The 15,446-nt window shown below is 42.7% G+C and overlaps 1 protein-coding gene across 2 annotated transcripts; it reads left to right on the top strand.

Moving 5' to 3' along the window:
- Positions 1 to 3,062: 3,062 nt before the first annotated feature.
- On the top strand, positions 3,063 to 5,157 carry LOC123105534 (uncharacterized). Of its 2 annotated transcripts, none has more exons than XM_044527615.1 (5): positions 3,063 to 3,553; positions 3,852 to 4,085; positions 4,182 to 4,455; positions 4,571 to 4,648; positions 4,760 to 5,157. In XM_044527615.1, the coding sequence occupies exons 2-5, from the start codon at positions 3,859 to 3,861 to the stop codon at positions 4,808 to 4,810; spliced, it is 630 nt and encodes a 209-aa protein (XP_044383550.1). In that variant the 5' UTR covers positions 3,063 to 3,553; positions 3,852 to 3,858; the 3' UTR covers positions 4,811 to 5,157. The 2 variants fall into 2 exon arrangements, with proteins under 2 accessions (XP_044383550.1, XP_044383552.1); XM_044527617.1 differs by having other exon boundaries at positions 3,065 to 3,553; positions 4,763 to 5,157.
- Positions 5,158 to 15,446: the final 10,289 nt, after the last annotated feature.

Below are 15,446 nucleotides of genomic sequence, written 5' to 3'. Positions count from 1 at the left end.
ATGAAATAGATAAATGAATGAAAATGACCAAAATAAAAATATATAATAATAAAAAAATTCACTATAAAAATTAAATTAAAAGAAAAAAAGGAAACAAAAAAAGATACAAACACATAAATGGGATATGACAATATCTCCCGCTGGAGCTATATGTCGCTCACATGGGCTCCTATTTTGCACGAGAGCTATGTCTAGCTTATAGCGAGATCATAGCTTCTCCGCTGAAGAAAATCTTCATCTCGCAGAGAACTGAGCTGGCCCGTTTGCTTTGTTTTCTTTGCTCTCTGAGGGCATGCATAATGGTTATATCTTAGCAATATCATGTAGGATAAATGATAAAATGGAGGAGAGAGAAATCATAAGAAAAGACTTGTCTTCTTTTATTTAAGAGAAGATAAGAGATAATCTCTTAACACAATATGTCTCACTACATTTTTAGAAATACACGGTTATTAAAGATAAGGCTAAGAGATGACCCATTGTAGACATGTTTTTTTGTCATCTATAAATTACATGTAAAATTTAAAATAAAACTATCTTATCAACCATTATACATGCCCTGACACGCGCTGCTTTAAATCATTTTTCTCGGTTTTTTTGTTTCTTCTCCGCTTTCTCTGGTTTGTTTAGTTTTCTATTTGTTTTCTTTGTTTTATGTACTGTTTTATTTTATTCTTTGCTTTTTCATTTGTTTTCTTCGTTACTTTCTTGGATTTCATCGGTTTTCATTTCTTTTCTTCAGTTTTATTTGTTTCTTTCCGTTTTTCATTGGGTTTTTTTTTATTTTCTCTCTTTATTCTGTTTTCTTAGTTTTCATCGTTTTTCATTCTTTTATGTTTGTTACCTTTGTTTTTTCATTGGTTTTCTTCGTTTTCTTTAGTTTTTTTGTCGATTTTCACTGGTTTCTTTTTTTTTCAACACGTCTTACTTTTCCAGTCAGCATTTAACCTATACATCAGAAATATATTTTATATAGAAGCTTAACATTTTGTAAATATATGATTAACATTTTTTGAAAACTTATTTTTATGTCAAATTTTCCCATGCACATTGTAAATTTTTGGTATATATATAATACACCTTAAACATCTTGCAAGCACAATATCAACATTTTTTAATACATGATCAACATTTTTATATACACATTTAGTATTTCTTAAATGCTTTGTTAACAGTTTTTAATCTACATTTTTTAATACATGGCCAACATGTTTTATATAAATATCATTTTCAAATTATTAATTAACATTTTCAAATAATTTTCTAACATTTGTATGAAATGCTTGATTAACATTTTTTAAATAAATTATCAACTTTTTTCACGGATATTGTATATTTTTTGTATAGGTTTTTCGTATACATGAGAAACAATTTATCTATACAAGTTTAATATTTTTTAAATGCTTGGTCAAAATTTGTTTTCAATTTTTAATGTAATTTTTTTGTAATATATTTATTTAGAATATTTGGTAGAAAAATTAGAAAGCAAAAAAGAAAGCAAAAAAAATGTGGTGAAAAAAATCCGACGTTGTGGCCTCCGCACGCCTGGTCAAGTCGCTCTCGCCTTCAGTGAGGCTTCCTTCCGTCTTCTCTAGGTCGGCGCAAGTGCTATATCTCACTATAAGTGAGATGATAGCTCCCCTCACCTAAAGCTTTCCACAGCGTCGTGCGACTGGGCCGGCCCAGTATAACGTGTGTTCTGGTTTGTTTTGTTTCTTATCATTGCTTGTTTCGTTTTTTCTTTTTTGTTTTCTTTGTTTTTTATTCTATATTAAGTTTCTTTTTAGTTTTTCTTTGACTTTTCTTTTTTCTTCATTAAACTTTCGCTTTTAGTTTCTTACTTGGTTTCTTGATTTTTTTGAACTAGTTTTTCTCTAGTGTTCCACGGTGTTTCTTTTTTCTTTGTTTTCACCGGTTTTCTCGTTTCTTTTCAGTTTTTATTGGTTTTTTGTTCTTTCTTTGTGTTCCATTGATTTGTTTACATTAGTACCGATTGTATGATATTTGTCCCAACTGATTTTTTTAGGAATTTGTGCTTCCTTTGCTAAAAGTACTAGAAAAACAGGACGTGATATGCGTCATCTGGATGATATTTGTCAAGGATCAACCGGCTAGCGAGCCATCCGATAGTATGATGCTCACGGTCCGATTGTTCCTCTTCTATGCTTACCTCATTGCAACATGATCTATGCTGCAAACCTTCGTTGCAACATGACTCTTCTTGTGAAAATCACCCTCGGTTATCGGTCGTGTCCGTTGGTATTGCAACAAGACCCACACACCTTCATTGCACCAGGACTTTTGTTGCAAAGCATCTTCGGCTCGCGGGCGTGCCCGTTGTCATTGCAGCAAGACCCATGTTGAGAACCCTCATTGCAATATGGCCCTTATTGCAAAAACAACTCCGACTCGTGGGCGTGCGAGTCGCCATGCAACCCAGCAATGTGCCTTGCAGCACTGGCGCGTGTCGCGGTGACTCACATGCAGTAGCGGCTGTCCGAAGTAGCTCACCAGCGGGAGCTCCGCGCGGCCGCGGTGGCTCGCTAGCAGCTTTGAATGGCAACCGTTGAAGCGCTAGCGCTACTCAGGCCTAGACTGAGAGACGCGACTGTGCGCACATAGAGCTTCATGCGCAAGGAGGCAAGAGGGACAACACCACCGCTGGGAGCCTACACGACTATGGATGGTGAAGGGTGCTGATCTTCAAGGGAGAAGTGAGTGTGTGCGGCATAAGGGATTGGAAATGGGAGGCGCGGGTGTGGACGTGAAGAACGAGGTGAACCCATAGGGACACGCGTCTGACGCACAAGGAGGCGGACATGCAATGAAAAACTAGTCAGGTTGATAATATTATATTTTAAAAAATTGCTCAATTCAGCACACTGTTTATTTTGTCATGTTGTGAATAAATTTGATGACAAAATTTAAAACCCTTGCAAACCTTATGATTTTTGTTTGAAAAACCTCGCAACTTCTGCAACCCACCAAAAGTCGTGGCAGCAGTAGTAGGAGTGGATGATATCTTTGGGGTTTCCCACCCCGCCCAGCTACCCCGCGCTCCGCAGCGCAGCGCCTCCCCCCGTTCCCATTCTCCCCCCAACTTCCCAGCCGCCTCTCCCCAAAAAATCCATCCCAGCGCCCAACCTCTCTCGCCTCCGCCGCCACCGCCCGCCTCCATTCTTGCCGCCGCTCCGCCCTCCGCCGAGCCCCTCCTCACCTCCGCCGACGCCCCTTCTCGCCGTCGCGCCTCATCGACCGTCGAGATCTGCCGCGCCACTTCCTGCGTCCGCCTGCCGTACACCGTCGAGCGCCACCACGCCGTCCGTCGTCCAGCGCCGCGCCGCCCCATCTCCCGCGCCAGCCTCCTCGCCGCCTGCGTCGGGAACTTCCTCCTCGTCCTCGCCGCCGGAAACCTTATCTGCTACCGCAACCGCCGCCAGGAGCTCCAACCTGCACGCCGCCTCCCCGCCGAACTTCATCAACCCTCTGCTACCGAAGCCGCCAGGAGCCCGGCTCCTGTGCTCCACCGCGGTCTCCAGCAGGCAGCGAGAAGGTGAACCGCCAGAAGCCCACCTCTTTCCCCTCTCCCTCTCTGCCTTCCCTGAGCCCCTTCTCTGTTCTTCACGAGGCCATGTCCGATCTGATGCATCTGTTGGGCTGGATCTGATGGATATGCCCAACAATCCTTGAAGCACTTGCTACTTTGCAACGGAAGATTTAGCGGTTTATCCGAAGTCGTTGGATCTACAGCTTGCCTGTCTCCTCTGCTGCTAACTCTGTTTGGCAAAGTTCATCCCGATCTGCAGTTTATTAGGGTTTATTTACATGCTGACGGCTTCGCCGTTTTTCAGGATATAGATGGACCAGGAGGTCAAGGAGTCAAAGCCCTCCGGCGAGCCAAACCTGTTCCTGCAATGGGGCAGCCGGAAGCGGCTTCGCTGCGTCAAGTCCCGGGAGGACGGCTCGCCGTCGCCGGCCCGGTCGGATGCGCTCAGGCGCACCATACCCCGGGTGAATCGGCCCCTTCTGGGAGGCAATGTCGCACAGTTTCGTTCACCACGCCGCCCGAGCACTCTTCACCGGAGGTAATTTCAGTATTGCATCCGTAGACCCCTTTCCCTTTGACCCTTGCCGTGCAAAATGTCAAGAAATGTCTGACCCTGGTATTTGCTTGCTAGCAGAAAATCCGAGGCACAGGCGAGTGAGGCCAGGCAGTCCATATCCCTCTCACCAGAGAAGGACCGGTACTACTCCACCAGGGGTTCCCCATTTCCCTTTGAGGGGAATGGGTTTGATTTCAGCGGCGGGGTGGAAGAGAAGGGCACCGCTGCTCTGCCGAGGTTCTTCATCTCATTGTCGAACAAGGAGAAAGAGGAGGACTTCTTGGCAATGAAGGGCTGCAAGCTCCCACAGAGGCCGAAGAAGAGGCCCAAGCTGACGCAGAAATGCTTGCTTGTAATGTTCTTTTTCATCTCAGAAACTAAACTGTCAAGTTCTTTTCTGTCAAAGACATGTTCATGCTCATTCTTAACCCTAATGTTTTGTTGGTCGTTGTTGTGTATGGCCATAGACGGTGTGCCCAGGAGCTTGGCTGTCAGATCTCTCGCATGAGAGGTATGAAGTTCGAGAGAAGAAGAGCTCCAAAAAGGTACCCCAAATCTTTGATTCATTTCCCTATGGTTGCAAGTAGCATACAGTGGAGCTGTTAGTTCAATCTACGTTTATCCATGTGTTACTGATATCTCGCAAATTCAATCAGCAGAGGGCGAGGGGACTGAAGGCGCTGTGCATGGAGAGCGATTCGGAGTAGAGGCAGAAGCAGGATGGATTTATTTTTTGACTTCTGCTCGAGGCAGAGAAGCCGCACCTAGGTAGCAATGGCGGTTCTTCTAACTAGGCAATGCTCAGCAAGCAGCTAATTTAGTGCCCGTTTCCCTTCTCCTGATTCTTCATCCCCTGTTTAATCTCCATGATCCTTTCGTCTAATTGTCTGTTCATCAGAGCTCTGAAGAGATTGTTCGTCTGGAACCATGAAGCAAAATAGTGGTAGTAGTATATTAGATCATCATCTCTAATCCTCTGTGGAAAATGTTATGGATGTGGAATCGCCACAGTCGTTGTGGATGAGTTGGGACCGCAATGGACAATGGCACGCCATCTACTACTCCCTCCGTTCCTAAATACACCTTCTGTTCTAAAATAGATAACTCAACTTTGTACTAACTTTATACTAAAATTAGTATAAAGTTTGAGTCATCTATTTTGGAATGGAGGGAGTATCGGTCTTTTTAGAGATTTCACTACAAACTACATACAGATGTATATAGATATATTCTAGAGTGTAGATTTACTTATTTTGCTCCGTATGTAGTTCATGGTGAAATTTCTAAAAAGAATTATATTTAGGAGCAGAGGGAGTAGTATTTATGACCCCATGTCTTGGGCGTGATCCTGAATATCTGGCGCCCTGCTCCGTCGGCGAGGAGCATCGTTTCCATCGTAGCGTACTACTGGTGGTTGGCCTTTGACTCTGTTGCTTGTTAGCTCCGTCGGCCAGTGCTTTCAGACTATTGCTGTGGCCTGGCTTCAGAGCTGCAACTTGTTGAACCTGCTTTCAAAAGAAATAGGAGTATATCTTGTTTAACCTAATAAACTTGAAATGACTGAGCATGGAACGGTTTTCTTTGGGGAATGGTATAATTTAGCAACAACAGTCAGGTAATGGTATGACTACATTTCACTCACTCACGGATATTGCTTGCACAAGGATTTGTTATTTCAGCCTATAAAAAGAGATTTTTTTGAGTAGTGGCAAGCTTGAAATGGGCTAGAATCTGTTTCTTTTTTGTTTTCTTTGCACTCTGTGTCTCGGCCTTTCTGTTCGCCTCCTCGACATTCGGAGGCACCCTCTTCGGCCCAGAGATGCTGACACAATCTCAACGCTCAATTATTGAACTGGGAGAGTCTCAATAAAAAATAAAAACAATGTTTTATTTAAGGGGTAAATAAAAAATAAAAAAAGTTTTTTAGGGTTAAAAATAAGGGTGTGTCTAAGACTCATCTAGATGTGACACAACTCACGCGCCTACTGCCACACCCCCTGTCTTTACTTGGCCTGCTATGAGTACTGAACAAGTTTTTTTTAAAAAGACAAGCCTAGTAAACAGGTTATTTCTGACGGGCCTAAAAATAGGCTAGTGGACAAAAACAAAAACGCTAAGTGGGACTAAAAGAGAAGGCTACTAAAACAAAAACAAAAACGCTGAGTGGGAATTATGGGCTTATGTAAAATTGATACATGATCTGTATAGACTTACAAACCCTGTAAGGAAACAAACAAGTATTCTCTCTATGAAAATTATGTCCAGAACTAAAAGATCATTTTATATGTGAACTCTGAAATCGTCTTTTAAGGCAAAAAAAAAGCATAGACTTCTTTACATACAATACAGTACAGTCTATGAGAGTAGGTGCTGGATTCAAAAAATGTAAGATTAAGTATTCAAAAAGGGTCCCAAAAAACTTTACAAAACTTACATATCCTACCCAATTTACATGAAGTACTATATACTGAAATTTATGTTTCTATATTTTTGACAAATACATGGCCTATATATAACAGTCAAAAGTATTCTTAGATTTTCCAGGGAGAGCTGTTGCGGAAAAAGAGAAGGAAAACATGTATAATTCAGTGTTCGAATGCACAAAAAATTCATTCATTTTCACTTCGACAACCTAATCCTGCCTAAAAAGCAATGAAAAAAAATCGTACATATGTTTTCCTTGGTTCTAGACTAACAGAGCAACCAGTCTAGTGTTTGTGCAACCCAATTACATTTCACAGCATGGAATAAACAAATGACATAATATCGTCAGTAAAAACATGACTCTCAACAAACACACACACTCCTAGTTGCAAGTCGATGCTCAGCTTGCAATTGGAGACTCTCGACAAACACACACACTCCTAGTTGCAAGTCGATGTTGGGCTTGCAATTGGGGACTCTTGACAAACACACACAATCCCTAGTTGCGAGTCAATGGTTGACATGCAACTAGGGACCCTCGACAAACACACACACCCTAGTTGCGATTCAATGGTTGACATGCAACTGGGGACCCTCGACAAACACAAACACCCCCTAGTTGCGAGTCGATGGTCGGCTTGCAACTGGGCGCCATCGACAAACACATCCCCCTAGTTGTGAGTCGATGGTCAGCTTGCAACTTGGGACCCTCGACAAACACATACACGTCCCTAGTTGCGAGTCGACGGTTGACATGCAACTGGGGACCCTCGACAAATACACGCACCCCCCTAGTTGTGATAGTCGGATTGCAACTGGGGACCCTCGACAAACACACACACACCCTAGTTGCGAGTCGGCGGTTAACATGCAAATGGGGACCCTTGACAAACACAAGCACTCTTAGTTGCGAATCGATGGTCGGCATGCAACTTGACGCCATCGACAAACACACACAACCCCCCTAGTTGCCAGTCGATGGTTGACTTGTAAACTGGGGGCTCCGGCAAAGACACACACCCTCCCCTAGTTGCGAGTCGATGGTCAACATGCGACTAGGACCCTCGACAAACATACACTCCCCTAGTTGCAAGTCGATGGTTGACATGCAACTAGGGACCATCGACAAACACAAACACCCTTAGTTGCGAGTCGATGGTCGGCTTGCAACCGCGGGGCCGTCGACAAACAAACACACCCCCTAGTTGTGAGTCGATGGTCGACATGCAACTAAGGACCCTCGACAAACACACATTGACAACCGGGGACCACGAAAAACATGCACACCCTAAGTTGCGAGTTGATGATTGACAAGCAACTGGGGATCACGACAAACGCCGACACCCTTGGTTGCGAGTTAATGGTTGACTTGCAACCGGGCCTATAGAAACACACTTCTCCACCCCCTCCCACCTAGTTGTGAGTCGATGGTCAACATGCAACTATGGACCCTCGACAAACACACACACTCCCCCCTAGTTGCAAGTCGATGGTTGGCTTGAAACTGGGGACTCTTGACAAACACACACATCCCCTTGGTTGCAAGTCGATGGTTGGCTTGAAACTGGGGACTCTCGACAAACACACACATCCCCTTGGTTGCAAGTTGACGATCGTCTTGCAACCGAGGGCCCCGAAAAACACACACATCCCTAGTTGCGAGTCATTGGTCGACATGCAACTGCGGACCCTCAACAAAACACACACACCCTAGTTGCGAGTCGGTGGTCGGCTTGCAATTGGGGACCCTCGACACACACACACACATGCTTAGTTGTGAGTCGATGGTTGGCTTGCAACTGGGGACCCTCGACAAACACAAACACCCCCTAGTTGCGAGTCGATGGTCGGCTTGCAACTGGGGACCCTCGACAAACACACAAAAACACCCCTTAGTTGCGAGTCTATGGTTGGCTTGCAACTGAGGACCCTCCACACACATACACACACACACACACACACACACACACACACACACACACACACACACACACACACCTAGTTGTGAGTCGATGGTCGGCTTGCAACTGGGCTCCATCAACAAAACACCCCCTAGTTGTGAGTCGATGGTCGGCTTGCAACTTGGCACCATCGACAAACACACACACCCCTAGTTGCGAGTTGATGGTCTGCTTGCAACTAGGGACTCGACAAACACACACAAACCACACCTTAGCTGCGACTCTATGGTTTGGCTTGCAACTGAGGACCCTTGACAAACACACACACACGCGCGCGCGCGGGCGCGCGGGCGCGCTTAGTTGAGAGTCGATGGTTGGCTTGCAACTGGGGACCCTCGACAAACATAAACACCCTCTAGTTGCGAGTCGATGGTCGGCTTGCAATTGAGGACCCTCCACACACACACACACACACACACACACACACACACACACACACACACACACACACACACACACACGCGCGCGCGCGCGCGCGTGAGTCGATGGTCGGCTTGCAACTGGGCTCCATCGACAAAACACCCCTAGTTGTGAGTCGATGGTCAGCTTGCAACTGGGCACCATCGACAAACACACACACCCTTAGTTGCGAGTCGATGGTCTGCTTGCAACTAGGGACTCGACAAACACACACAAAACACACCTTAGTTGCAACTCTATGGTTTGGCTTGCAACTAAGGACCCTCGACAAACATGCACACACACACACACACACACGCACACACACACACACACACACACACACACCCTAGTTGCGAGTCGATGGTCGCTTGCAATTAGGCACCATCGACAAAGACACCCCCTAGTTGCGAGTCGATGGTCGGCTTGCAACTGGGGACCCTCGACAAACACACACACACACCCCTTGTTGTGAGTCGATGGTTGGCATGCAACTGGGGACCCTCAACAAACACAAACACTACAAGTTGCGAATTGATGGTCGGCATGCAACTTGGTGTCATCAACAAACAAAACACACCCCCTAGTTGCGAGTCGATGGTCGACATGCAACTAAGGACCCTCGACAAACACACATTGACAACTGGGGACCACGACAAACACGCGCGCTCTTCATTGCGAGTCGATGGTTGACTTGCAACTGCCCCCTACAAACATACATCCCCCCTTATTGCGAGTCGATGGTTGACTTGCAACTGGGGCCCTACAAACATACTTCCCCTAATTGTGAGTCGATGGTTGACTTGCAACTAGTGCAACTACAAAAAATTACAACGCGTCCCAGTTGCGAGTCGATGGCTGACTTGCAACTGGGGCCGGTATAAACAAACGCCCCCTAGTTCCGAGTGGATGGTTAACTTGCAACTGGGGCAAGTACAAAAAAGCACGACGCGTCCTAGTTGCGAGTCGGTTGTTGACTTGCAATTGCCCCCTCTATAAACATATGTCCCTCCTAGTTGCAAGTCGATGGTTGACTTGCAACTGGTCCCCTACAAACATATGTCCCCCTAGTTGCCAGTCGATGGTTGACATGCAACTGGGAGCCCTACAAACATACGCCCCCTAGTTGCGAGTCCATTGTTGACTTGCAACTAGGGGCCCTACAAACATATGCCCCCCTAGTTGCGAGTCGATGGTTGACTTGCAACTGGCCACCCTACAAACAAACGCCTCTAGAAACATATGCCCCTGTAGTTGCAAGTCGATGGTTGATTTGCAACTGCCCCCCACCCCCCACCCCCACCCCTACAAACATACGCCCCCATCTAGTGAACATGTAACTAGTCACACAAAGATTTACAAAAAAACACAAATTTTAAAAGTTAATTTATATAGAAAACATAATTTATCTAAAGTTGTAAAACAATAAATTTGACAAAATTTCATGCATTTGAAGAAGTGTTCAATTTTTTCAAAAAAATGATGGATTCTAATTAGTGTTCGCATACTTTAAAAAATATCTTGTACAAAAAATGTTATGGATTAAAAGCGGAAAAGGAGAAGAAAAACAAAAAAAGTAAATAAAAAAGAAAAAGATAGAAACATCAGGAAAAAAAATCTCCCAAAAAAAGAGAAAAAAATTGCAGCTCAAAATGACAGTGTTACCACAGACACACAAATAAGAAAACAAAGGAAAGAGGAGGAATAAACAAAAGGAAATGGGCTAGCGCATAAATGGATAAGCCCATGCACAAAACATGTAGTAGGAAAAAACCATGACTGTAGAACATAGGGACAATCCCATGTGTGTAGGCACGCAAAGATAACTCCAACAAAAAGTCAACAAATATTATGCCTGCATGACAAAAATATATTTGTGACTTTGAAAATATATTTTTTGCGGATCTCGACTGGAAATGTTGTGCCCGCATGAAAAACATGGGCGCGCGTACACACACACACACAAACACAAAATTTTTGAAAAAAAATGAACAATGCCACTCGTAAAAGGAACACAAAAATCGAAATAAAATGATAAAAGTGTAAGAAAAGGGGGAATGTGAGAGTGAGAAGATAGAGTGGTGGATGGGAGCAGAAGGCGCACGAGATTTAGGATTGACTCAATTTCTAATAAATAATCAAGATTTTTAAAATAAAAAGGCTCATGATAAACAAATGATAAAAAGGAAAAATAACACAAGAAGGCCCAGACCTGAACAAAAAGCAGAACAAAAGGCAGCGGGGCACCATCGCATTTGAAAAGAAAAAAAACAAGCTCATACGCCCACGAAGGCTGACCCACTGCGCGTGATAGGAAAAACAGCCAAGAGCGACACTAGCGACACGAGACACATCGACAACACAAACGAAAATAATTTTGCACCAATCTTGCAGCTTCTTATCATGTGGTGGATAAGTTAGATGTGACATAACTAAAAAACATCTAGATGTGAGTTAGTCATCCGTAAAAATAAAATATTGTTGAACTGGGAAAACGAGTGCGGCTATGTGCCCGCAACTCCTCCGAAGCGCACAGTCGCCTCGCCTACAGAGCGCCAGTGGTTGCTCGGCCCAGTAGGACGTGGGTCACCCGATTTTTTCTCTCTTTTCACTAATATTTTTATTTTAAATTAAATGCATATATTTTAAAATTTTAAATTTACTTATGAAATTTAACAACATGAATTTTGTAACAAATTAATAGTATAAAACAATTGTTAGCATCGTTTAAAAATATTGGTAACTTTCAAAAAAATGTTCGTGAAAATGAAAAAATGTTTTAACGTTTCAAAAAATATATACGCTATATTTATAAAACAATGTGTATACAATGTAAAACAAATGCTTGCATAATGTAAAAAAAAAGTTTAGTTCCATTAAAAAAGTGTAAGTCACATTTGATAAAAATATTCCCGCATTTCAAAACAATTTTCGTGATATTTTAAAATTTGTTATATACAAATGAAAAAATAGTCCGCGTAGGTTAAAATCCATTAAAAAACTATCATGAAATTTCTGTTATATTCACGTGTTTCCAATAAAATTGTTAATTTTTCAAAAAAATAATTATACGATGATAAAACAATGTTCAGGTAGTATTTAAAAATGTTTATTGTAATTTAAAAAATAAAAATTTGTATTTGGAATCAACCTGTGGTTGAGTTGGTTAGGTGGACAGTGGTATCCCCAATCCACCAGGGTTCAAATCCTGGTGCTCGCATTATTCCTGGATTTATTTCAGGATTTCCGGCGATGCGCTTTTAGTGGGAGGAGACGTTTTCGTCGACGACGAGGCGCCTATGGTGACTTCGTAAATCTCAAGATGACATGCCGGCTCAGTCTCTTGGAGGTGCTCATAGGGGTAGGGTGTGCGTGTGTGCGTTTATAGGGGTGAGTGTATGTGCGTGTATATGAGCGCTTGTGTCTGTACTGATGCTCAAAAAAATAGAACTGGGAGTCTTAATAAAAAAATATTTTTTTTTGAGGGGTAAAAACATTAGGGTTAAAAAAAATATTGTTGAACTGGGAAATCGGGTGCGGCCATGTGCCCGCAACTCCGAAGCGCACAGTCGCCTCGCCTATAGAGCGCCAGTGGTGGCTCGGCCCAGTAGGACGTGGGTCACCTGATTTTTTCTCTCTTTTCACTAATATTTTTATTTTAAATTAAATGCATATATTTTAAAAAATATAAATTTACTTATGAAATTTAACAACAGGAATTTGGAAACAAATTAATAGTATAAAACAATTGTTAGCGCAGTTTAAAAAACTATTGGTAACTTAAGAAAATGTTCGTGAAAATAAAAAAATGTTCTCACGTTTCAAAAATATGCTATATTTATAAAACAATGTTTATACAATGTAAAACAAATGCTTGCATAATGTAAAAAAATTTAGTTCCATTAAAAAAGTGTAAGTCACATTTGATGGAAACATTCCCGTATTTCAAAACAATTTTCGTGATTTTTTAAAATTTGTTATACACAAATGAAAAAAATAGTCCGCGTAGGTTAAAATCCATTAACAAGTTATCATGAAATTTCTGTTATATTCACGTGCTTCCAATAAAATTGTCAATTTTTCAAAAAAATAATTATACAATGATAAAACAATGTTCAGGTAGTATTTAAAAAATGTTTATTGTAATTTTAAAAAGAAAAAAATGTATTTGGAAAAATGTGACCATGTATTCAAAAAAGTGTTCAAAACATGTATTTTAAGAAATGTACATAATGTATTTGAAAACTATCCAGTGTGTATCAGATAATGATTTCACGTGTGCTCTTAAAATGTACATTGTGTACCAAGGAAAAGGTAAATATGTGTTGAAAAAAGGAATGCCGGTAAAAACCGACAAAGAAACAAAAGAAAAAACCAAAGGAAAAAAAATTAAGAAAGAACAAACAAAAACAACGTATAACGAAGAAAGAAAAAACAAAAAAAACAAGAAGAAAATAAAGTAAATGAAGGTAAAGAAAATGTGTGAAAACACACAAAAACAAATAAAAAAGGATAAAGAAAATGAAGAAAAAGGGAACATATAATGAACGTACGGGCGATACGAGCGGCGGTGAAGCAACCATGCCAATGGGCTGGCCTGCTAGGGGGTGCCAATAGACGATTCTATTGGGAATTGGTACGGGCGAGGGCGACATATAGCCCTAGTATTGCTAGGAAAGCCGAAATCACTAGTTAAGGGTTAGGGCATCTCCAACACAGACCCTCAAACCGCCCCATCAGTTTGGACCGCGTGGTCCGGACGTGTTTTTCTACAATAGGGCTTCTTCTTTTTTCCTTTTCTTTATTTCTCTCTGTTTTCTATTTAATTTTGATACCAAATGAACTTTGCTCTAGCTCAAACATTGAACATAAATACTGTGCAATACAACAAGACCACCCAACAAGTTTCACATCATTTGGAAATGTATAAGTATTCATTTATTCCAAAATGGCCTAATTTAGTGTTGCTGGTCCACTTTAAATATTTGCGAGGGAAAAAATGGGAAGTCAAATGAGTTTGATTCTTTCATGACAAATACTTGGGGATTAGTTGAAATATTACCAACATTTTTGCTTCATTGTTTCAAGAAATTAATATTTTGACTTCGATTTGGAATTTGAATTTGAGTTTGATCTAGGACAAGTGGAATTCATTATTGCTAAACTTGATGACATGGTAATAATTAGGGGTCACTGTAGCTTAATTAGAGGGTGTCGCAACTCTCCTCTAAAATAAATCTCGTCCCAATATTTAAGAGGTCCTGTAAGGGAGAAAAGGTCCGGCTACGATTTTTCTCGGTCTTGGTTGCTCTTCCCGAAAAGGTTGACCCACTGCATTCCAGTCTTTATTTCTCTGCATCAATGCACCTTGACGAAGTTGTCATTCTTTCGATGTCAACCATAGCGCGCGGTTGGACCGGCCCAGTACGGCCCAAGTGTGTTTTCTTTTCTTTTTCGATGGAAAATAGGTTAGGGACTTAAAGGTGAATATTTTATTTGTAGAAATGTCGCTGGCAGTATTTTATTTATATGTTTTCACTCAAGACTCCGATTGGCGTGATTCCAACACTCACGCGCTACACGTGTCAAGCACATTCCGTTGGAACCACTTCCACCAAATTTGCACACAATACAAATGACCCTTTTACCCTTTGTAGTTTTAGGATTTTCGAGGGGTCGAATCTTGCCGCCAGTTTATCGGGCCCCTCCTGACAGACCCCAACGTTTCAAGGCAAGCTAATCATCCCACACATTTGCAGCATGTAGTTTGTTTTTTATGGAACGCTGCTAAAGTTGCGTGACTTAGTCATGTGTAGGCCCACAGGTAAACGTCGCTAGCTCTAGCATGTATATATTACTCATTGAAAATTCAAAAACAATTAAAAAAAACATATTGTGTTCGAATTTTCCAATTACTTGGTGTTGGCGCTGGTTTGCCTTGCGAGCGCTGAAGGTGCCGAATAGGGAGTCTCATAGTTCTTATGGTCCTTTGCGCACGTTTCAGCCTTGAAGCCTTCCTAGGCTTTGGAATTTCTGTTTACCGGCTCGGCCCATTTGTAAGTAGGGAGGCACGCTCTTCGACCCACTAAGAAAAGGGTAGTGGTAGCCCAGTCTCGCGGTCTACTAGAAAAAAGAAGTTGCAACTTTGCAAGGTCACGAGACGAGTCCTCGCATAGGGTATAGTTGGCCAAACAATCCGGGCCAACCAGGCCAGCCCGCGGGCACGCTGGCATGGCCCGCCATGCGCCAGGCACGGCACGGGCTAAACGGGTCGTGCCCGGCATGCAGCACGCCTTGGGCCGTGCCTGGGTCTGGAGGCTGGCCACGCGGGCCGGCATGGCACGACCTGTTTATTTTTTATATTTTTTAGCTCCTAATACGGCCCAATAGGCCTAAAAATCAACGCATGAGGCTGAAAATGTGCAGCCCAGCGTGCTAAACGGGCCAACGTGGCGGCCCGTTTACTAATTAGGTCGTGCCTGGGCCTAGAGGCGCAACACGTCGGCCAGCACGGCACGTCCTGTTTATTAAATGTGCCCCATTGGCCGGGCCGGGCCTG

Source organism: Triticum aestivum, chromosome 5A (assembly GCF_018294505.1).
Source record: "Triticum aestivum cultivar Chinese Spring chromosome 5A, IWGSC CS RefSeq v2.1, whole genome shotgun sequence".
Classification (NCBI taxonomy): Eukaryota; Viridiplantae; Streptophyta; class Magnoliopsida; order Poales; family Poaceae; genus Triticum; species Triticum aestivum.
The sequence above is the reverse complement of the archived record's forward strand: the minus strand, read 5'-3'. Positions and strand labels throughout refer to the sequence as shown.